General features: G+C 34.8%; 2 protein-coding genes across 2 annotated transcripts in view; one reads left to right on the top strand and one right to left on the bottom strand.

Annotated features, from left to right (window-relative positions):
* Positions 1–2,670: 2,670 nt before the first annotated feature.
* Positions 2,671–7,878, top strand: LOC121416576. The gene is made up of 5 exons (XM_041610069.1): positions 2,671–2,781; positions 3,420–3,476; positions 4,646–4,756; positions 6,239–6,364; positions 7,304–7,878. The coding sequence occupies exons 1-5, from the start codon at positions 2,704–2,706 to the stop codon at positions 7,355–7,357; spliced, it is 426 nt and encodes a 141-aa protein (XP_041466003.1). The 5' UTR covers positions 2,671–2,703; the 3' UTR covers positions 7,358–7,878.
* Positions 7,879–13,745: 5,867 nt separating this feature from the next.
* Positions 13,746–25,654, bottom strand: part of LOC121417258 (epidermal growth factor receptor kinase substrate 8-like protein 2) — a 62,476-nt gene continuing 50,567 nt past the window's right edge. The window contains 2 exon segments of the mRNA XM_041610895.1: positions 13,746–19,898; positions 22,746–22,872. Coding sequence (XP_041466829.1) covers positions 19,873–19,898; positions 22,746–22,872 — 153 coding nt within the window. The 3' untranslated portion in view covers positions 13,746–19,872.

The following is a 25,654-nucleotide window of genomic DNA, read 5'->3' as shown; positions in this document are numbered from 1 at the left end:
TGCAATGCTTTTCATTAATCTCTGTTGATTTGCTGGTTTTAAATTAAATGTAATGGAATATAGATGTACATATTTTTTATTTTCGATTGTATTCCCATGATTGAGTATCTGAATATTGCGGTCAAGTCCAATTTTTGGCGAAATAGAGTTAAGTATGGAAAATTGTTCCTTATACAATGACTCATCTTGTGTACAAATGATGAATCTGAAATCATCTAAAAAAATGCCTTGAATAAAGGAGGAAAATCTGGTATGAGTGTAAGAATAGCTCAAGTCCAGGACTTGGGCTTTTCTTACATTCATATCATAGCGCCCTCTCTCTTTACTTCTACTACTCACTCCAGAAGTCTACCATGTACATGATGTATAGGAATGTAAGAATGACACAAGTCCATATGATTCTAAAAACGACCCAAATCCACCAGGCAAAAGGCCCCGCCCACAAGAGACGTGAAAGTTAATGTTCATAAAATATGCACTTAAATTTGTTTTAAGGCCCCCTCACACCTAATCGAATTGCCTGAAAGGTGCCTTGCGATGGCTGGCGAAAGGCATTTTTAAAAAAAATCGTGTTCAATGGTAACTGGTAGTAAATTATATTTACCCTTCGTGTCTTTGGGGGTTTATTTGTACACCTTCTGAACTAACAGTTGCGCTTATTCAGATTAGCGCGGAAATATTAAACATGTTCAATATTTCCCGACGAATTGAAAAATCGTTGGTCATCTGTTTGAATTCGCATCTCATATTTAGTCTGCGATAATCGTTCGTTTATCTTTCGTGTTTTATTGTCGTTCATAGTTCCTCATCGCGCTTTTGCCAAAAAGGACCGATCTTGAAAGAATCCTTAAAAGACAAGTTCACCCAAACAAAAACTTTATTTGAATAAAAAGAGAAAATTCAACAAACATAACACTGTAAATTTCATCAAAATCGGATGTAAAATAAGAAAGTTATGGCATTTTAAAGTTTCGCTTCATTTCAAAAAACAGTTATATGCACATCTCGGTCGGTATGCAAATGAGGAACTGATGACATCACTCACTCACTATTTCTTTTGTATTTTATTATATGAAATATGAAATATTATTATTTTCTCGTCATTTTCCTGTGGAATGAAGTTTCATTCCTCCATGAACACGTGTAATTCCATTATTCTAACATTTTGTGCTTCAGGCAAGGAGGTCCTAATCGTCAAATTTGTAAAAATTGAAATATTGTATAATTCAAGCAATAAAAAACAAAATGAATAGTGAGTGAGTGACATCATCGACTCTGTCATTTGGATTATGAACGAGCCAGTCACATCCAAATGAGAGAGTCGATGATGTCACTCACTCACTATTTCTTTTGTTTTTTATTGTTTGAATTATACAATATTTCAATTTTTACAAATTTGATGATTAGGACCTCCTTGCCTGAACCACAAAATGTTAGAATAATGGAATTGCACGTGTTCAGGGAGGAATTAAATTTCATTTCACATGACAATGACGAGAAAATCAAAATCTTTCATATTTCATATAATAAAATACAAAAGAAATAGTGAGTGAGTGATGTCATCAGTTCCCTCATTTGCATACTGACCGAGATGTGCATATAACTGTTTTGTGAAATGAAACATTTGAAATGTCATAACTTTCTTATTTTACATCCGATTTTGATGAATTTTTCAGCATTGTGCTTGTTGAATTTTTCTCTTTTTATTCAAATCAAGTGTTTGTTGGGGTGGACTTGTCCTTTAACGAAGCAACACGATGACACAAACGTACAAGAACGCCCGATATATTCCCTCGTCTTCGTTTCTAATCGCACGCCATATCAAACCATTGCTCACTGTTCGTTCGTCTTATTGGGTTATATCAATCCTTATCTCGCCTTCAGCTGCAGTTTACTCAAAGAGGTGAACCGAAAAATCTATATCATTCGCATGTTATATTTATCCTTCGCTTACCATTCGTTGATAACATTTGACAATAGACCAGTTCGTAGTTATTCATGGACAATTTTGGTGAAATGGCCTTTCATTTCTTTCATTATGATAGGCAGATTTCAAAGCAAGATATTACGTAAGCTTGCCTTACATAGCAGGATGAAGAAATTGAATGGATCAGGTGACTAGAATAGTACACCAATGAGCACATGTATTTGTTGCATTCCTACTTTGAATGCAAATCATAGCATGTTGCACAGTGTACTTGGCAAACTGTGAAATACAAGTCGTTCGTGGACGCATTGTTGTTCTTTGTGGATGTAAATGAAAAAACACAATTCAAAAGAATATATGCATAATCAAGACACCAAAGTTGGTGCTTATCTCATTAGATTTTAAACCACCATGTCACTTTAGTACAAATGACCTTCCTCTGATCATGCGCAGAATCTTTTGATCATGCGCAGAAAGGAACTACGAACTGGCTTATAGCTATTGATCGCATGATTTGACGGAAATTTTATTTGAATTCGTTGAATTCGCGAGCATGTCGTGCATTTTTCCCATTCGTAACGCTACGTCAGCCTACATTCGCTCAGGTGTGAGGGGGCTTTTGTGATGTTCTCTGATGCCTTTTGGCCAAATATACTTATACTTAATATTCATGTACTCAATTGTTCTGGGTTTATTTTCTTTTATTTCTTCCATGTTATCATCCCTTTCTGAAATAGGATATTGAAGTCCATGATTTTACACACACCTCAGTATGGATGCTGTTGTACGGCTTCGGTGCGGTGGCATGCGGAATTGTAGCCGGATACTACAAGATTGAATTCAGCCTTGGTGCGGTAAGTACATCAAACTTTTCCTTTCGTGCCCTACATTTACAAAACCAATATAACTATGACAATTTAAAATCGGTTCTAAAAGTGGTTGTAGGCGAACACAAGGAAAAATTTCTGCTTAGTTTGGAATAATGTTGATAAAAATGATGATAATAAAAATGATGAAAATAATAACAACTTCATATTTTACCCAGGGTTTCACTTTCCCAGCGGGCCCCGCTTAATGTGATCAGATGATAGTGCTGTTATTACCCCGAATTTTGCACGGATACCTTGTTACGTTTTATTTTTAAAGAATATAAAACAATTGCATGGTATGCATAGGAACCAGTGAACTCCTGAAGGTGATGCGCACAATTTGAGTAAAAGCGGTACGATAACTGAACCCTGGGATACGTCTTATTGTATTGGTATTGGATATCACTCTGTATAGTGATCGGTATTTAGGGAGCATCCCATCGTGCTGTTTCCTATCGTAGGGATATTTGCCAAGAATGTTCGATTAACAAGTCATATGCCGCATCAGTACGTTGGGAATTACGCAAAGTTCTAAATCAAGCATTGAGTCCTATAATCTTGTATTGGACGATTCTTTAACAGGCATAGTATTACACAATCCACGTTCCCTTTATTTTTTTCAGCTGTACATTGTCACTGCCCTTGCTGGACTTGCGACAATATCCAAAAATCTGTGGACGGTAATTATTGATGTATTTTCTCACTTTTGTTAGAAATATATAGTGCGTCCCAGAAAAAACGAAACCGAGATTTAGCGATCATTTATCATTACTTAATCATAAATAGAATAGACAAATGACCTAAAGCTTAGAATCTCCTCTTTCATCTGATATTACTTAGATTATTTCTCATCCACGCATGAGTGAGCAAATGTAATTTGAAGAAAGGATATCAAAAACTCTTTTGGCGGGGGGTATCTGGGTTTCAAAAAGAAAACCACATTTTTGAAAATTGTCACGAAATAACAAAGTTCTGGTCATTTGAAATAAGGCTTGTATTTCCATAATTTCATGAGATAAACGTGTTTTCACCGGTTTCCCACAGAAGCTTTCGCATGGTGAACAAAAGATTTAATGCATGGCTGATCGTCAACAAAACAGAGTGTCGAGAGAGTTTCTGTAATTTAGGTATCAAATTAAAGAGGAGATATTGAACTTTTCAAAAGTGTGGTTTTCTTTTTGAAACCCAGATACCCCCCGCCAAAAGAGTTTTTGATATCCTTTCTTCAAATTGCATTTGCTCACTCATGAGTGGATGAGAAATAATCTAAGTAATATCAGATGAAAGAGGAGACTCTAAGCTTTGAATTGGTAGGTCATTTGTGATTAAGTAATGATAAATGATCGCTAAATCTCGGTTTCGTTTTTTCTGGGACGCACTGTATATAAAAAAGAAAAGAAATCAATGACTATCAATTTTATAAAACTTACCATCAATTGATCATGTTGATTATGCATAATTAATCTTTTTATTTTGACATCAAACAGCTGTATTTGATACTATGAATAAGTATATAGATAATATGTGGATTCATTGGAATAGTTACATTACTAGATTCGGAAGTGAATATAAGATCAATACATTATAATAATCATTGTCAACATTTTGTAGATTGCACATTGCTTCATGTGCTACTTTCCATTCTCAGTGAACTTTCCTTTCTGCATCTCTCTATGCGTCCATATTCCATTGACGACCTAAAAAATACTGGATATCCATTGAGAAAATCTTGAGTTTGATTCCTGCTTAACGACGCGCGGACTTTTTAAAGTGCTATGGTAAAAAGAGAAAAGTATGCACCAAAACGGACAATTCCTGTGACAGTAATTGATCTAATGAAATATTTCAGGTTGTGGCGTTCCTGATATTGTGCGCCCTGTCAACATTTGGAAGCGTAGGAGCTTGCGGGTATTACATCAACACGCTTGTATCTGGTTCCTGTCACTTCAACGGATGTTTGGTAAGCAATCCTGTATAGTCATAAAATATTAAAAGTTATATTTACATAGCGCTTCAGTTTCTTTGTAAAGCGCTTTGTGAATATTATTACCCGGTCATAGGATCCATCACTGTTCCACACGTATACTCCACTTGTTCCACTCCCTAGGGAGTATCCTGGTCATGCACCTTTTTTATTGGCGCACAATTGCTAACATCATCACATTGAATTTCACATCGTATACCGGGTACCCATTTGTCACCTGGGTGGAGAGTGACAAACGTGGATAAGTGCCTTGCCAAAGGACATTAGCGCCGTAGGATTCGAACCCTCGACCATTGGTTAAAGAGTCGAATGACTGAATCACTACACCACGGAACCTCCACAATGTATGTATGTGTGCTCGTGGATGTGTTTGTGCGCGCGGGATGCGATCTGGATGTGCTTGTGTCTGTTATTAAGTTTTCACAATATTTCTCAATAGTATATTTGATGCATCCAGGCTACACCTCGTAATTCCGAAGGTTCGTAATTCCGAAACACGTAAATTGCCTATACCTCGATGTTCGTTGATCCGAAAACGTAAAGGGTTCCTTAATCCGAACATTTGTGGCGTTATTCCGAAGGTTCGTTATTCCGAAGGTTCGATAACCCGAAAACGAAATAAGTTTCGTTGTTCCGAAGGTTCGTAAATCCGAAAACGAAATAACGTTCGTTAATCATTTCGTTTTCGGACTAACGAACCTTCGGAATTACGAACCTCATTTCGTTTTCGGATTAATGAACCTTCGGAATTACGAACCTTTGGCAATACGAACCTTCGGAATAACGATAATACAGGCACATCTAGTAGCGGACCGTGACCTGGCGGAGACAAAGCATTGGGGGGCACTGCATTGTTTGTGAACAATGCTGTGCCCCCACCCCCAATGCTTTGTCTCCGCCGGGTCACGGTCCGCCACTGGGCACATCTATGCAAAAACAGCCATCTTTCTCCTACTATTTAGTTTTAGTTGATTATTACAAAGACAATCTACTTTAACTCGACTGATGGTGTGGGAATGGAAATTGTTTAATAATTTTCAGGGCAACGTCGCATAATATGTACTAATATATGGTAAATTTACCATCCAATGGTAACTAGCATGGAATCCTTGATTTTGATTGGCTGATGATCATGGGCGGATCCAGGATTTTCCAGGGGGGGGCACGTGCCCCCTGTGACCCCCCTTCCCGGATCCACGCCTGCTGATGATCAGCGTTACAATGGTAGTTTCCATTGGTTTGTAAAGTTACGATAATACTTACCGAAGCTTTTATATAGGACGATCAGCTATCCGTGTGCGCGAAATGTCGATAATAAACCATCCACCTTACCATTGTGGTTTGACTTGCATTTTCAGTAAATTTACCTCGTTGCAGAACCTGTCCCTGTTTCAATTATAAAAGCTTCCTTTTATGGTGCGTATTGATAATACTATTTTTCTTCATCCCCTCCCCCAGGATGTCTTCATTCCGTTGTGTAGTTTAGCCGGAATAACCTTCATGGCTTTAATCACCTCATTTGCCGGGTTGGTCTATAGCTGCCAAGGATGGTTCTCTGTTGAGGCTCGCAGACGAAGAACATCGGTAAGGTTCTGTTGCTATTTCTGTTATGGTAACTCGATCCCGTAGGAGCTCGGTAGAAGAGCATTTTGCTGTTATAATGCCAATTACTTATGAAACATTTTACGCCTTAGTTAAGCAGTCACGGTGGCTGACCATATAGACGACAAAAATTACTCTCAGGTTTTTTTTCTTCTGTCTATTGCGCAACATATCCTTCACAGCGAAGACCTCTTCCTGAATGGAAATGGAATAAAGAATTGAATTGAATAACACAGTCAGTCCGCCAGTGCTTGAGGCTAATTGCAAAATTGGGGTCCTCCATATAAGAGTCTTGTGCTGAACCAGTGTCAAGTATGCATACACTGTCATATGGTGTTAAATATTTAGTTTCACTTTCTCTTGCAGAGATATACTCACTGCATCACACAGAGCTGAATATATGGGACTGGCAGTATTATTTTTTTCAAAACTGAAGGAATGTGACAGCAGCAAAAACACGCTTCCTTATTCAAATTGAAACCATGATGACAGGTTCATTTACAGTTACAAAGTCCCACTTACAGATGGATGGCAAATTGAATGGCTTAATATCCATACATCATCCAAACAGCATGTATCACCAGATTCGCCATTTCGTATGGCCATCTATCGGTCCTTCGATACCCATCCGATCGGAAAATTATAATGTTCGGAAGTGAACTGTATCCTTTAATCTTGACAAGCATAATTAGATCTGTGGCATATCAATAATAATAGCTCATAACAAAATGTATAAAGGATATATTACAAGGAGCAATAAAACTGACCTTGTTATAAGCTACTGGGAATTCCGATTGGAAATTTCCTGGAAATACCAATGAATTCCGGGAAATTTAGAAAAGTCAGATCGAATCTTGATATTTTGTAGCCATGGAAAAGTTTAACCTATTAGAATATTTTTTTTTCTCTCTCTCGTTACAGGTTGCTAACCGGGAACAGCCAGTAGTTGTCACTACAGAAGTTGAGATGGGATAGGCTGCGTACCCTTCTTAGTACGATCAGGCTATGCATGACAAGAACTAATGAAGTGTGTAATCCTTTTTTTAATATGGTCTTCCACGGCATCTTTGTTGATCTTTAGGCAACATATTCTTAGAGGAAAACCTTTTAATGAATGAATGATTTTAGTCAATACTGAGAACTATTCCAAAATGCCTTACGATGAGTGAAACGATTTTTTTTTAGCTATCCGGCTATAAGCCACACTCAAACTTTTGCTAAGCACCTCTCCTCTACAGATGTCCACTTTTATCTCTTTATAGTGGGCCATATGTGAATTCTCCAATCTGATTGGTCGATTTGTTTGTGAGACAAACCCGTATGTACCTATACTGGGTCACAAAGATCAAACAGGTGATATGAGCCCGCATTACTTGTTTGGACTTTAGCTATTGTTGTTTTAATGTTGTTTCATTGATACGCGCATGCCCAGTGCTGATTTCAACCACGTAATATGATGCTGCATTACGTGCACATTCAAGAATCACGCTGCGCATTACTATCAATTTCAGTTGCAAAATTTGCATTCTTTTTACTGTGATCATTGTGATGTCTGGATAACTTCCTTTCAAAAATCACTCTCAAAATGCAGGGTTTTGCATTTAAAGGGGAAGTTCACCCTGACAAAAAGTTTATTGTAAAAATAGCAGAAAAAATAATGAAAAATATTGCCGAAGGTTTGAGAAAAATTCATCAAATAATTAAAAAGTTATTAGAATTTCAATTATTTGATTTGTGACGTCATATGCGAGCAGCATTCCTACATAGTGAATGGTAAAAAATCAAGGAAATGTCATTTTCTCAGAAAATTGAAAATGGATTTCACTGTACCTTTTGTATACCAATAGACAAATCATTTCACACCCAATCATGAATAGAAAACAAACTTAAGTCATCTGGAACCATACAAAATTTGAAATTCATACATTTTATATTACATAACAAATGGGGCAGCTGCTCGTTTATGACGTCACAAATCCAAAACTTTGAACTCTAATAACTTTCTTACTCTTTAACGGATTTTCCTCAAACCTTCACCAATATTTTTTACTATTTTTTCTGCTATTTTTACAACAAAGTTTTCTTTAGGGTGAACTTCCCCTTTAAACCTTTTTTTATTGATTTCCCTTATTCTGCAATATTACAAGGACACACTTCAAGAGATAAAAGCATTGCAACCTGCTTGTTCTTACGAAACACGGGAAATATCTACGTTCTGGTTCCATATTTATTTCGGGCTCTGGCGTCATGGAATATTTCCCGTATTATGTGAACAAGCAGGTTGCAACTAAAAATATCATCATTCAATATGATTAATCCGATATTGAGAGATTTGCTCGGAGTCAAGAAAGCGTGGCTGTGATTTGTATTATTTCTGTTGCCCATCTTTATGTGAAGCGGGTTATAATTTTTCCTTTCTTTCTCGATTTTTTTTCATTAATTTCATGTCATGTCATTTATTCTGAAACTTATATTTGTATTTCCATTGTTTGCGAAGAAAGACAGTGCAGTTCTGACTGAAGATAGAGGCGAAATATATTTAAGGATTTGCGATTAATAGTTTGATGTGAAGATTACATTACTCAGAAAAATATCCATGCATTGATTGATGCTTTTTCCAAACGAGCGCAGAGGGCATCATCACTTTGGAAAGAATGGGCGCCCTCTACGTTCTTTACTCTTTACCTTCCATTTCAAACTTACCAACGTACCCTACTGGAAATAAAACTGCGTCCAACAGGCAAGGCAATGTGTTCAGCAGTGTTCGAGCTAGATATTTCATTCTGGTGACAATGCATTGAAAAGTGTTTGAAGATACTGAAACTTATATTGATATTTCCATTGTTTGCGAAGAAAGACAGTGCAGTTCTGACTTTCGATAAAGGCGAAATCTATTTAAGGATTTGCGATTAATAGTTTGATGTGAAGATTACATTACTCAGAGAAATATCCATGCATTGATTGATGCTTTTTTCCAAACGAGCGCAGAGGGCATCAACACTTTGCAAAGAATGGGCGCCCTCTACGTTCTTTACTCTTTACCTTCCATTTCAAACACACGTACCATCGTACCCTACTGGAAATAAGACTGCGTCCAACAGTCAAGGCAATGTGTTCAGCAGTGTTCTAGCTAGATATTTCATTGTGGTGGCAATGCATTGGAAAGTGTTTGAATATAAGTAATCCCTATTGCAAAATATGAAAAATATAGAATAGGAAACCTGAATTACAGTGTAAAGGAGAAAATTGCCATGCTTGTTTGCAAGGAGTTGCATTTTAAATATTCTGTATTTGAAATCAGTTGCAGTAGGAACCAGTAATACTTCTTGATATAAATCAACGTTTGACATCATGAATTCTATGTCTTTATGTCAAGAAAGTGATTCTTAGAAAAAAACATTTCCCCTGTTTTACTTTAAAATCATTTCCAACTAATTTAATCAATTCATTTGATATATTTTGTATTTATTATGTAAAACTTATTTTCATGTTAATTTCAAAACTTTGTGTGACCATACCACCCTCTCAATACACAATTATCTTGAAACGTTGGTTTTTATGCTTTGCATGTTTCTTTAATAAGAGTATTTGGTGATTCAGTGCAATTTAATAGGGTTTAATGAATACTGAGATATTTAGCCTGCGCTGGCCAAATCACCTAGGGCCCCATCTTACAAAGAGTTGCGATTGATCCAATCAACCACAACAATGGAAAGTCAGCAAAATCACACATAGTATGTTGTTGTTGTTTTTTTCAAAAGTTTTGAAGATATGACCTACATGCATATTCACTTTTCGGGTGCATTCTTCGCATCCTCCTTGTTTACAGAACGACATTCGGCAAATTTTCTGGAGGACAAATTATGAGATTGATGGATTTCCATTATAGGTGGGGTGACGTCACACCTGCTTATCAACGACGACAGCACTGACCGTAGTGCGATGAAAACAAAGAAACACAATAAAATGGTGTCAGAAACATCACCGGTCAGTTGCTAAGGCTCGAATTAAACAACAAAATGGCAGGATGTTCGCCCTGGCCTATACCGTGCAAGTAAAAAAAAAAAACATGACACCTCCCAAGTCCCTTATTAAAAAATGTGATGAACAAACAATTAGTATATATAGCCACAAAAAGCATCTTCTCCGAAATAATTTGATATATTGCCTTCACGCTTGGAGAATCAGCAAAGGTATTCTTTGCAGTGGTGTATCGTTTGTTTTTCGCCAAAGTAAGGCACTACCGCAATTAATGATGTCATAATCTTCAAAGAGTTGCATTAAAATCCATGGTAAAACACCTTTTCAATAATTAACATTCAATATAATTGTTCGATAAACACTGCTAAGTATCCATTCTCAAATTAAATGATTCATTCGTTGCAGCCATGCCTTATTTTGGCGCAAATCGAAGTTAACACCACGGTAAAAACATACAATTATCCAAGCGTGAACACATACCTCACAGAGATGGTATCAAATTATACAGGAGAAGATACTCTTTCAGGCCATATAATTATAATCATTGGGTTTTCATGACATTTTTTCTTACTGAAGTTGGGGATTTGTGAGGTATATCTAACGTGTAGTTGAGGTTGATTGGACCGGTTACACTTCGTAATTCCGAAGGTTCTTTTTTCCGAAATACGTAAATTTCCTATACCTCAATGTTCGTTAATCCGAAAACGTAATAGGGTTCGTTAATCCGAACATTTGTGGCGTTATTCCGAAGGTTCGATAATCCGAAAACGGAATAAGGTTCGATGTTTCGAAGGTTCGTTAATCCGAAAACGAAATAGGGTTCGTTGTTCCGAAGGTTCGTTAGTCCGAAAACGAAATAAGGTTCGTTAATCATTACGTTTTCGGACTAACGAACCTTCAGAATTACGGAATAACAAACCTTTGGAATATCCGAACCTTTGGAATAACGAAGCTTCGGAATTACGAATGTATGCGGATTGGACCAATCACTACTTCTTAGACGGGACCCAGGTCATTATCCTTTTCACTCATGATTAGTGGTCTTTGTTCACGTTGATGACGAAAATGAAACACACACACACACGATAAAATGCCCTTATCATTTGCAATCTACTTCTTGTCTAATTTCTTTATTTTTCCCTGTTAATAAAAAAATATTCTATTTGTAAATAAAATAAGCTTGTAGTTGTACTCTTTTCTGTATTCGCCGTCAAAAATACTGTATTGTATTGCATTTTGTATTTGAATACCAAAATCAATCGATTCATGAATATTAAAGGATCCTTAGAGAGTGAAGTTATTATAGTGACCTGTGACCAGCCGGGAATTAGATTTAGGGTAAGATTTATACATGCATCAAAGTTGAAGGATTTTGATCTAAATTCGTTGGGATTTAATTCAAATCTGCTCCAGGTAGTTCGTGCTCGCGAACAAGTTTTCGGTTACATTTTTGCTATGCTGTCTCATTATATTCGTATAACTATTCATTTGTGTATCTGCTCTCCGTTTTTTTTTTCTTTCTCCCCGTTATATCTATTATGTTGTATCTATAGACCAGTTCGTAGTTACTTCATGGACAATTTTGGTCAAATTACCTTTCATTTCTTTCATCATGATAGGCAGATTTCAAAGCAAGATATTACGTAAGCTTGCCTTACATAGCAGGGATGAATAAATTGAATAGACCAGGTGACTAGAATAGCACACAAATGAACACTTAATGAAGGCATTTGTTGCATCCCTTCTTTGAATGCATATCTTAGCATGTTGCACAATGTACTTTTCAAACTTTGAAATACCAGTCGTTCGTGGAAGCATTGTTGTTTTTTGTGGATGTGAATGAAAACGACAATTAGAAAGAATATATGAATAATTAAGACATCAAAGTTGGCGCTTATCTCATTAGATTTTAAAGCACCATGTCACTTTAATACAAATGACCTTCTTCTGATCATGCGTAGAATCTTTTGATCATGCGCAAAAAGGAACTACGAACTGGCGTATTTGTTCAGCTTTCTCCCCACTTCCTTCTTTCCCCATGCGCTGACCTTATTTGAACTTCCTCACTCAATGCACATCCCTCCCTGTCCATCCCTATCCTGTCCATATAGACACACTCACCCTCAATCACCCACACACACACACCCAGACTTTTTTGAATTTGACAATCAATAACTTATCATTAATTGCAAAAGTGGTTACACGCACGTCACGTAACCGGACGCAATTTCAGACAATGAGACGTACGTGAGCATAGTTCGCACCCCCCCAAAGAAAAAACAGTGGGGGCAATTTCTAAGCAGACTGAACACACACAAACACACAACAAGAGTTTATTTGGTCGAAAGGGAAACTTTTCACAAATCATGCTTTTATACCGTATGGAACGGTTTGAAATGAGGAATTGATCAGCATGGCGATGTGGACGTCCCCGGTTGGTCAGTAAAATGTAAGAAAATGTCCCAAAAAGTAGGCCATTGCAAAACTTACACACATCCGCTATTATTAACCGTATCAGACATCTGAGCAGGGCAACTTTGAAACATTGTTGCCTGCTGAAGACTGGGATCAAATTGCCGGTCAATAAAATTCCATTTGTTTATCCACGGGCCCAATTTATTGCCCGCTCAAGAAAGTCAATGAGAAATTGCGTGGAAATGTAGCGGGCAATAAAAAGCAGCGCTAATATCCGGGTATTCTACGCATTTTTGCATGCGTCTTTGAACCACGCAGTGCTATACGTCATAATGGTAATCAAGTTAAGACAACGCTGGATACTGCGTCCCCAGGCCAGGGACGCGTCATTTCAATTACGTCACAATGGTAAAGTTCAGAGGCCCAGTCTACTCAACATGATAATCTAGATTCTCATTATTAAAATTAAAAATATCTAGATTAACGATTTTTGCTCTAGATGCCTGATTTGGTTAATAATAGCAATATTGACTGGCCTGGGGGCGAAAGGACATATATCGCCCTCACTAAATTAATATCCCCCTCGTCTTCGACTCGGGCGATATAAATCTAGTTTGGGCGATATATGTCGTATCGCCCCGAGGCCAGTCAATATTGCTTTATTAACGCCCATGTTTTTGCGTTCCTCCGCCCCCCGGGCTCCGCCCTCGCCCTTACTGTAGATTCATATAAAACGCATACCCCACACACACTCAAAACATAGTAAAAAAAAAGTATCTTCACAGAGAAATGCCACCCCCCCCCAAAAAAAAAAATAAATAAATAATAATACAATCAAATGAATAAATAAATAAAAACAAATAAATTAATACACGAAATAAAATTAGATAAAGAAATAAACAAAAATAAAAATATGGCGTGAAGAATACATCTGGAATCAATAAGTCAGACATACGTTCGAGATGAGTACGAGTGTAATAATACGATTTAATCTGCCCGCAATGATATAATAATAATTACAATGTACGATACTAACTTTCGAGAAGATTGTAGAAAACAAATAATAGACGTTTTACCTCGTATAAGTACACATAATGATAGAATATATTTAAGCCGGCGACATGAAAGGGTTAAATTACTTCTAAGGAACAATACATGATAAAGCAAAACGTCCTGTAATGGTCAGGCTGAGTAAACGAAAAACAAGGCGGATAACGATCAGTAAATCATTTCACCGTGGTATGCTTAATGTGAATCCGTGCATATATCCAGGGTCAATTCTTACGAATGACTGTGATCGGTACAATCGATGCAAATTATGGGTAGCCAAAAGGGTCATAATTCTTTGGCTGCAAAGATCAGGGGCCCGTTTCATTTACTTTGACATTATGACAACTACCATGGTAACCTTGATTTCGATAGGCTGCTGAGCCCTGTTGCCATGGTAGTTGCCATAGTTGTTACAACAGTTATAGGTTTTATGAAACTGGCCCCTGAACTCGTCCCTCAAAAAACAAGGACAGGCCAATGAATGTTTGTCACATTCAGAGAACAGGGGTTCATTGCAGAAAGAGTTGCAATCAATGGCAACTCTAAAATTCATGCGTCTCAAATGCGCGCTGTTGATTGGTTGAAAATCAAGTTGCGCATGATTTTTAGAGTTGCGATTGATTGCAACTCTTCCAGCAACGGGCCCCTGACACGAAAGAACACATGCATTTTGGCGAGGTTGTGTGTTTTCCATAAATCAGACAGAGCGATCACGCTCATGTGTAAGAATAGGCTAAAGAAATCATCCTCTTAACCTTTGACGTAATGTATTATAAATTTTAAAGGCACATCCATTTACATGTAAAATAATAACAGAAATTCTACAAGAATATTGTCTCTCACAGTACTACACACTTACATTCCATTCAATGAGTATGCAAGTAAAAGCTTGACATTTCGGAAATTCTTTCTAAAATGGCCGCATTATAGAATATAACTGTAGAATGTGATAAAATCTTTCTGAGAATACATACATATGGTGACATTTCAAGCTTTTATAGCAAAGGCATTAGTGTGATCATTTACAAAAATATGGAAAAGGGAAATTAATAAACACATATCTATTCAATAAAACATCTATTCAAATGAAATTCCTGTAGTTATTATAACAATGAAATTATTCAATATGAAAATAAAGTGCATATGTCAATAATCACTATGAAAATTCAACTTTCATGATTTCTCCCTTTAATAATGAATATCTATAGTTCTATATACAGATATATCTTCATTTTGAATACGTACTCTTCTCTTTTCAGCAGTATGATTCATGGGAATATATAACTTTAATATCTTATTACAGAAATGCAATTACAATTGGTATGATTGCAATACAGTTAAAATAGAAACCAGATTTGAATAAAATAAGAAGTGTCTGTTTCTTGTTTAATTCAATCTCATTTCCTTGTATTACAAAAACTACAAATGTATTTAAGATTGGGCTTATGTGTTATCGACACATGTTTTCATAGAAATCAATCTCCATTTGTATACCTTTGTATTGGCATATCATTAGAAATCAGATGGGGGAGGTGTCATTGCTATATTACTGGAAAACAATTTAAATGTAAAAATGAACTACTTATTCTACTATTTCTTTTCACATTGAACAAATAATTTCAAAGAAGATAAATAATAAAACATGAATATGAATGGAAATACAGAGAATGAGCAGGTTTATAAAAATATACATGTCTTGTTACATAGATGTAAATCAGTTTGGGGCACAGGCGTTATATTAACACTAAGTTATGAATAAAAAAAGAAATACTTCTAATTATGCCGTTTGCACTTAGTTGAAAATTTCTTCACCCACAGTGGACAAGGGCCATTGTACAAAGCTAGTGCTAATTTTTGCATTGTCTAACATCGGTGACATGTACCACATAAATACGCTATTAAAGCTGTCCATTTGGACTAATGGCTTTTAAGAAATGATCACCTTATCTAATGTAAATTACAGGAATTTCTATGAGATGTTTACACAATGTGTTCAGTATTTGGATCCATCAAAGACAAATTTGGACAGAAAGTGCCAATGTGTGTGTTTGTGTGTGTGCGCGGGTGTGTGCATATGACCTAAACTCAAACACATTTATATATTTTTATCACACAACTGAGTTGTTTTCCTGGTATAAAGCAAGCAAAAGTGCAATCACATCACACAGTTTGCATGACGACAGTATGTGTCATAATTTGTCAAAATACATGTATGCATTTCCGAAGAAAATAGAAATATGCACAAGAAAGCAAAATCTGTTATTCAAACCATGGGCTTAATTGGAAGTCCATGTCCCAAGAAAGTTCCATAACCAATTTTACAGACCAGGAAGTTTTCTGGCAGGGACCATGACGATTTCTTTTCCAAACGGGATATCCCGACCAATATATAATCTTAATCAAATTCATTTGGATTTAAAGGCTAAGTTGCACCAGCATGTCCAAAGTTCCATTATTAACCAATTTTACAGACCGCGGAGTTTTCTGACAGGGACCATTAAGATTTCTTTCCCAATTGTGATACCCAGACTAATATCATATCATCTCAATCCCATTCATTAGCATTTAAAAGCCAAGTTATACTAGAATCAGGTTCATTTTAATAAGTGCAGTGTTAATTTAGATATATTGCCCAATTGCATCACAGGGTAATTCATCATGAAAAGCAGATGAAAGAAATGCGATCTGGGGCCCGTAACACAAAGCTATGGCTTAGTAATCAATCGTAGAACATTTTATTCACAATTTATTGCATTGACTAAAATGTACAATGAATCGTTAAAATTAAGCGTAGAATTAATCGCTACGCTTTGTGTTATGTGACCCTGGGCTCCGTAACACAAAGGTTAGTGATAAATCGCTAAATGAAATGGCCTATCAAAATCATCCTTGCGTGTGCATTCTGCTCCGCAGACTGACAAGGAACCAATCAGAATTGATCTTTCAATAAACTGATTAATCATTAATCTGTGTTACGGAGCCCTGATTGTCTTTTTTTTAATTGTTGGTCTGTCCTTACGGTATCTGAAATGAAAAAATGTATTTTTATTGCAATGAGGATAATGTGTCTATAGTGAATCAATTGGGTATGGATCATAAGAAACCTTGAATAAACCTCGTAAGACAAAAGTTGTAGTATTACATGTGAAGTAAAGCAACAGTAGGAAATAAATCTGCATAATACATGAAGAAAAAATGTGTGTCACTTATATTTGAAAAATCTCATTTAAATATTAGTGGACAAAGATATACCTTCGCTCATAATATAACTTCTCTCTTTCTGTCTCTCTCTAATACAAAAGATAACTTCATTTACAAAATCAACATAATCATGTCCATCTAATCTGTAAAATGAATGTAGTAGTTGTTGTACAATGTCTATTTTATGAATATAAATACACACCATTATATATAAATGATAAACATAAGCATGGTTTTGGTTTATTCGCAAAATGCAGCTGATACAATGCAATTGATTATAATGTCATACGCAGAAGACAAACGGCATTCTTTGAAATCACTAATATGATGAATCGAGGCAGTGGTATGATGAATCAAAAATTTAGATGAGTATCGGCAAATTCATCAAAATGGTTTGAGCGAGCAATTTTGTAATTAGAATTTTGACATAATATTCCGAAAATAATATATTTCACCCCTTTCCCTTTCACTTTCTTTTGGTTGTAAAAAAATTCTTTATGCCTTTAAATAGAGGTACTGTATGAGTAACTTTACTTTTTAACATGCAAGAGAAATACCTTGGCCAAGGTGTATTAATGATCTTTTTGGTCATCCTCGATTTGCACAGCTGCACTTCACGAAACCCCGCAAAAGACACGCTTTCCCTATCGAATATTTCCTGTATAAACCCCAATGATACAAAACACATGGAATACTGGTATACATTGATAATGTATGCATAAAATTCTAACACAATCATTGATAATATACTTTGTTAATACATTTCCACCCTGGATCAAAGGTATCAATTACATTATACATTCATTCATATATTTACATTTGTGTTCTCTACTGTCATTTGTATGTACATTGGGTAATATATCAAAATATAAACTTCCCATCCTCTATGCATATTAAGTGGAAATTCACAGTACAACATGGATATCATAATTATACCTTTTTTGCTTTATAAACGCACCATTTCATTATGACCATTTAAAATAGCTCTATATTCCAAATTTACAAGTCAAATTTCTACAATAATTGAATACTACTGGTAAAATATATAATATACACATGTCAAAGTAGCATTTATAAAGCATTGTTTTGCGATAGGCGAAATTGAACAAAATATACACATTAATCTTGGATACAATTTAAAGGGAGAAATCCCACTGCAATTTTTAAAATATAAATGATTCTAATATATAAGTATGAATTTTCTTTTGAAAACATGACATATTGGAATACAGGTTCAGACATGAAGTTACATAGTTATCGCTTATTTTGGAATGAATACAATAGGACTGTAGTTCTTTTTTAGTACTAGGGTACTCACATTGGAATGAATAATATGGGACTAAATGAGAAATTGAATACAAATCTAGAGTACTGTTTTACCTCTATGCAACAAAGTGAGAATAATCAATTAAACACTAAAGCAGGCCTATGTAAAAAAACACGAATTATTTTTTGTTCACTTATTGACTTAAAGGTTTTGTTTTTCGTTTAATATATATATATTTATTTTGGCTTTTGTCTTAGATCTATTTTGTTTTAATATGTGGTTCATTTCTGACAACACCTTTCCTTATTCTATTTAATATAATAAAATCATTACCAGACATGAATACTCAATCCTCACAGACATATACTTTTCACAAATTTTAATTTGTGCTCGTTTATTTCAAAATGAATTTAAAACCAAACTGGAAATTATCCAAATTTATGCAAGTGATACTGAGAAATACAGTTAGAAACATACTGGATATATATACAAAAATAGTGATTTATCTACAGCAATACAGAAGTATGAAAATCTTACTAACAAAACTTCCTATATACCGTTATGAACACCTGTTTCTACTTCTTTTAATAACGTTCAAGTTCAGGAATCAAAATCAAAATTAATTTCATTAATGGGAACTATTTAAAGCGATGAACATATTTGTACAGCCATTGGAGAAATTAAGACAATGTGTGAAGTGCTACCTAAAAGTGGAATACTGTCCTTATTGTTAAAAGTATCAAACTTATCTGTTGGTGTAAGTTTTCTTGGAAAATTTCATGTGATAACTGCAGTCAAGGACCTTGGCCCATAGAATAAAAAAAAACATGATATAGCCATGGGAAGCAAACAGGCAAAGCTTTGTGAATATAATGTAATGTAAATATAAATGATAACCGGAAGGGGAAGTCGTGAAATCTACAGTTTCAATGGGTTATTTGAAAACATTCAGATGCATAGGTGTACCATGAAACAGGTGCTTTATATCCCATACATGCCAGACAGTAAAATCATACATCAGTTTCCCTGGCAAAGAATGTCTAGAAAGGGTCAGCAAGTTAGCTGTACCCCACTGACTTACTTTTTGCCAGTTATCACCAGTTATTCCAAAAACTCTGGGATCAGCCAATTGAAACATACTAGCTTTAAAAGCGGATGATTGCTGAAGTTAATCTAAAACCATTAGCATACATAGACTGGAGTTAATGAGAGCACTGAGGCATTCTTGTTTATAATTAAAAATGAAATCCTATGGAAAAAAAAATCAGAGTTGATTTGGCCTCTGCAGCATTGGAGTCCCACTCGAACCAGTATGAGCAAGCAAAAAAAATAAATGAAGCAAAAGCAATGGAAATTTAACCAGCAGATGATGGAATCCTATCATTCCCATAAGCTTTGTATAGAAAATATTTGGCTTGGGTAGGCAACATGGTAAAATGACATGCAGACATATAGCAGCCCTTGCACATGCAGTATGGTATGAGCTGATTTTAACGGCCTTATGAATCCAAGATGAGCAGACAAGAATGTTAGCACAAGAAGGCTCTACAAGCGCTGTGATAGGTTCCAGGTTACTTCACCATGGGACATCTGGGGGCCCCTCTATAAGAAGTAATAAGATAATTGCATAATGTCAATAGCCTTATGTGATACAGCAAAACCTTATATCATATAAGACACGATACAGCATTCATTTACTCTATCGGCTTATATGGTATAAGGTGAAAGCCGATGAAAATGGTATAAAAATACCTTACGAATCCTGTAATATTAAACCATCTTCTATCAATAACAGTAAAGGGTGAATGAGGATGGTTGTGCAGTAAAAAGCAGTGTTTGAGGAAAGAAATATGGTATTTTCGCAGTAATGAAAATATCATTTGAATTCTTTTCTGTTAAGAGACAAAATTGATCGCATTCATATATGATATATACAATACTGCACAGGCATTAGATGAAAATGGTGCAATAGAGCAGTCATAACTGCTAGCATTATAAGATAGATGAAATAAAAAAAGTACTTTCCTAATGTAATGCCAGATTCAAAGTAAAGTAATAAAATGGGGAGTATATGAATTTCCCTATATGATATATGACTCAAATCAACCGATGTAAGTAATAACATGCACTTTTTCATTATCATCTTTTATGGCATATTGTGCTGTTTTGAGATAATATGGAATGGATAGTCAAATGTATTGATAGAAGATGGGCATATGGATGAAATGGAGGTAAGATGTAACTGCTTTGTTAATTTGCATAGCAACAAGTGTCAATTACCCATTTCTGTACAATCGGTACATGTATCAAACTGTTACATACCATTGAAATGCAGGGATACATATTGGGAGCATTTGATGAATCAATTTTTTTCAGTGCCTTTTTCACTAGCAGCTGTTATAAGCTATTGAAATGCTAACATATGATTGGCCTAGAGTAATTTACCAGTTCACTGAGTAGGTGCTCCGTGAAATGTGTGCCTGCACTTGTTGCTATATGCAAGCCCACAGTGAGATTAACAAATCCCCTTGATACCCCAGCACATTATATAGTTACCTAAGGCACGCTGCAGATAGACTTGCACTTAAATGCAACCAAATAAATAACATACTAGTCGTATGTTTCTCATTGCTTAAAAATCAATGCCTTTTATTTTTCTTTTAGCTGCAATTAGTGCAATTCTTTCTGCAAAATAGGCCTGCAACCTCTTATCTCAATTTTTTACTTTTGCTTCTTTATTTAAAGGTAAAAAAGAAATGTGGTTGCAGCAAATATTTTTTTCATGACAAAGTTTTTGAAATCAAGATGAATTTGTCCTCATATTATCACAGATCTGGTCTGGTACATTGAGATAAACTTATCTTTGTGAAATCACGAGAGCTGAAAACCAGTAATATATAATGTGTCAAAGCAAGGCTTTAATATTTCATAAAGCCTTATGGCATTCATGTTTCTCTTTCTTCATCTATTCCCTATTTGTGAGATAAGGGGTTTTGTCACTAAAAGCAGGTTATTCAAACAGAGATGAACCCAAATATCCTGTAACACAAGTTCAGAGAAAAGTACAAAATTCTGATTCTGAATGCATGGTTAAGGGGGAGAAAGAATAATGAAGATAAAATGATATAAGAGAGTTGTTAGTTGGGTACATGTATACTAAATACAACTGAATAGGTGGAAGATGAAGGCAAAAATTGATTGAGGAGAATAAGATTATATACGGAAGACAATGGAATTGCATGTAATTAACTTGTATTAAATGTATACATCTAGTATTTTGAGTAAAATGAAATGGCAAACAAACATTTATCATGCATTTTCTTGGTTAGGTGGAGTTTACATCAAATGGAATACACGGAGACACAACATATCACAAAAAAATACAATGAAAAGTAATATGATGAAAAATGCAGTAGACGAGGAGCAAAGCGTTGAAGCCCAACATTTTGAGAAATATTTTGAGCAATCTTTTGGGATCAATTATTGACCGAGAAACACAATTTGCAATTTCTTTTACAGAAGTCAATAATTATACAAGAGTGAGAATAATCTAAGGATCTATTGTGAGTGAATGGGAGCAGACTAAATTCGTTTTAGAAGAAATCAGTGAAATACAAGAAGTTTCACTATAACTAGAATTCTATCGATTTGAAATTTGACCTCTGGCCTAACTTTGATGGAGAAGGACCATTGCTTTCTCAATATAGCAAAGCAAATGCCAAATTATTAGCAATATCATTATGATAGCATTTATTTTTTTTTAGAAAAGGAGAAATGAGGAATATAAAACGCTGATGTCCTTGAAGAAAATAAGTTAGCATCTTTCGATTTGTAGAAAGTGATTTATATATTTTCTATTGAACAGAAGAATACAAGTATATACATATACAATCCAAATGTTTTTCCTTAGCAACAAATAGCAAATCCATATGTCTAATCATGTTTTCAAAAAGTGGAAAGAAAAAAGCATTAGCTAGAGAATGACTCATTTGCATTAATTTCTTGTCAAAGTTCATTAATATTTTAAGGAAAGTACTATCAAGTTTTCTAATTCTACATTTCCAATCAGGTTTCGATAAATAAAATGAAGACATGCAACCTTAAAAAGACCATGTTTAACTATTTTATGGCCAAATTACATTAATCTGCGCACATTTCATAAAACTTTATATTATGACAACTGTGCACTAACAGTCTAAAGCTTTTAAAATCAAAAGATTTTTCTGATAGTAAACTTGTTATATAAAAAACTGTGCATTTGATATTAGGTCTTTATAGAGCAGGAGCATGAAATAAATGTTTATTTGAATTGAAACAAATTATCCAAATTTTGACCACTTTTTTTTTACATCGAACTGCAATTAATTGGTGAAAAGGATCTGTTAAACAAATCATCCAGTATTCCCCTTTTTACATGGTGAATAACTACTGTGGATCAATGATGTCTACCTGTAGGTGAATCGAAAACCGGAGGCGTTTCCGGGATGAAATCGGGCGGGGGAAGGGTCTCGTCGAGGACCCGTGATTTACGTTGCATCATAATGGCGTCGAGCTCAGACTTTCCATTTTGCTCCTCCTGGGAAAGAAAAAGATAAGGTGCACACACCAACATGCCACAATAAGCGTGCTATCTGATCATTATTTCTAAGAAGGGATTGTCAAGTTGGCAACATTAATTCCTCCAACTGATCAATTTGAAGGAAAAAATCGATGAACTGATCAACCAAAAATAAAAAAAAACCCTGAACATTTTCAAAGTCAAAGAAACTGCGATCATCAAATTGGCAATAATATTCTTTACCAACTGATTGAGTTATATTATGATCAGTGAAACAAAAAAAACACCCTGAAAACTTTGAATATCCATCATCAAATGCACAAAAGTTAAAATTTAGGCCGAATTGTAAAACCAAATCGTATCATGAGATATATTTCTTACTTTTTTCAATAACTGATGAAGTTGAACAAAAACAACCGACAATTTTGAAAGACACTGATTTTACTAAAACAAACATATAAAAAACATAATAACAAATTGCTCCCCCCACTAAAAAAACTAATTAAATTACAATATAAAGCAACTGACCAAATATGTATTTTTAAGAACATGACAATTTTTGAAAGTCAATGAAAAAAGGGAAAATAATTTGTGCATTTTTAAATCATTTTCCTGATATTTGGAAAAATATGGTCGATAACAACTTGAATTCCAAAAATTCTAAATATCTTTTTTTTTTTTACTTAATATCAATATCTATCTCAAAATATTGAGAATAAAACAATAAATAAAACCCTTTCTCCTAAGTACCCAAAACTAGAATTCAGAGATGGGTATTTTCATTTGCACAACATCAATTTCGTCAAAATTTCCACAATGAAAAAAAGAATATTAAGGATAATTTAAAACCAAAAGCCCCATATTAAATCATCACACATTCCCCTTGTAATAGGCAAGGACAAAACAAACACACACAGGGATACCATACATCATGATGGGGTTTACTAGAGGATTATTAGTGGATGAAATATCTAACATAATTTATATCACAATTTTAAATGGACCGCATACGTGTAGGCACATGGGGGGAAAGCATGTGCAACTATTAATTATAATACGGGCTGATATGTATTAGATAAATACATGTATGTACGTGTGTTAATTGGGTTAAAAGTCAGAGGCACTTGGCAACATTACAGAAAATCCACAATTACACCAGGGCCCTATCTTACTAAGAGTCACGAATGATCGGATCAATCGCAACTATGGACGGCCAGCAACGTCAACATCTATTATGCATGTTTGTTCAAAATATTTTCTAGCTGTGGTGTATATTCATGCATTCATTGTTTTCTTGAAAATTCACTGCACTTCTCTTTGCATAAAATGGACATAGTGCAAATTTTTTCGTAGAAAAAATTATGACACTGATGGATTTCCATAGGGTTACGATTGATCGGATCAATCGTAACTCTTTGTACAAAAGGGCCCAGGGCCCCATCTTACTTAGAGTTGTGATTGATCCAATCAACCACAAATATGGAAAGCCAGCAACACCAACATCTAAAATGCAGGTTTGTTCAAAATGATTTCTAGATATGATGTATAACTCTTAAATTCACTGTTTTCTTGATAGTTTTCTGAATTCCCTCTGTGTACAACAAACAATTTGCAAATTTCCTGTATTAAAAATTATGACATTGATGGATTTCCATGAAGTTAAGGTTGATTGGATTGATCGCAACTCTTCGTAAGACGGGGGCCATGAATCTACAGTCTAGTTGGAGTATTGTATTGCTCTATTTATTAATTCAATTGGAATTTTTTGAAATATTAATACAGAAAATGACAATGATTATGAAATCAATATAAGGCATATATCTGCCGGATTTACACGGATTTACCCCTTTCAAAATAGTCTTTCTGTGTTCATTTTATTAACAAAAAATTGTGTGCAAACTTGTACCTTTCGAAACTGTTCATGTTTTGCAATCAGTGTCAAGCTGTGAACCACTGACATGTCAGCCTCTCTATAAACCAATTGGTCAAAAGCTATTTTATTTTCTGAATCCCAAAGTAATATCTAATTGAATTCAAATTGTTCCCCTCATGTTCCATGATTAACTCTTCCGACTAGAATCTATGTGTACATATGAATTCAATGAAGTGAATATAGAATAATATGAATAATATGAGGGTATAAGATGAAATGATATTACATAACACTGAAAACCCCATCTTTATGTATAATGCCAGAAAAGTGAATATCTATAAACGGAATTAATGTTTTTAATTATTTAGTGCAATTAACGACTTTGTAGACCACAGAATTAACATATTGTGCACTGGAAGGCTTGATCGAAAAACAAATATACAGCAACAAGCCCTAACATCCATAATGCAGTAGGATGACAAAATAAAGTAACTATGTAGATTAAAAAGGTCATTTTGAAAAAAAATCTGTCCTTTTGCCATGGAACAGCAGAGTTTCATTATCATGATGGATGTATGATGGAGTAAATTTCTGAGCAAATTTTGCCGGCATATTAGGCATTCCATACATTGTGTGTAGCAAGCCAGAAATTGGAAGTGTAAAAGGTGTGGCACTGGTTCATAAAACCTAAGATTTTGGCAATTATGATTGTTTAATTTCATTGTATTATTTGATATCTAATTCATTGTTTTACTTCATGTTTCTATTTAATACTTTTTCTATATTTCTATTCATTTTTTTCAACTTATTTATATCTATTTTTTCATTAAACATTTTTTTATTAATTCATCTATGCATTCATTTACACATGTATTATGTATTCATTTATTTATTAATTTACCTTGTTATTCTTCGATTCATTCATTT

The sequence above is a fragment of the Lytechinus variegatus genome, chromosome 6 (assembly GCF_018143015.1).
Source record: "Lytechinus variegatus isolate NC3 chromosome 6, Lvar_3.0, whole genome shotgun sequence".
Classification (NCBI taxonomy): domain Eukaryota; kingdom Metazoa; phylum Echinodermata; class Echinoidea; order Temnopleuroida; family Toxopneustidae; genus Lytechinus; species Lytechinus variegatus.
The sequence above is the reverse complement of the archived record's forward strand: the minus strand, read 5'-3'. Positions and strand labels throughout refer to the sequence as shown.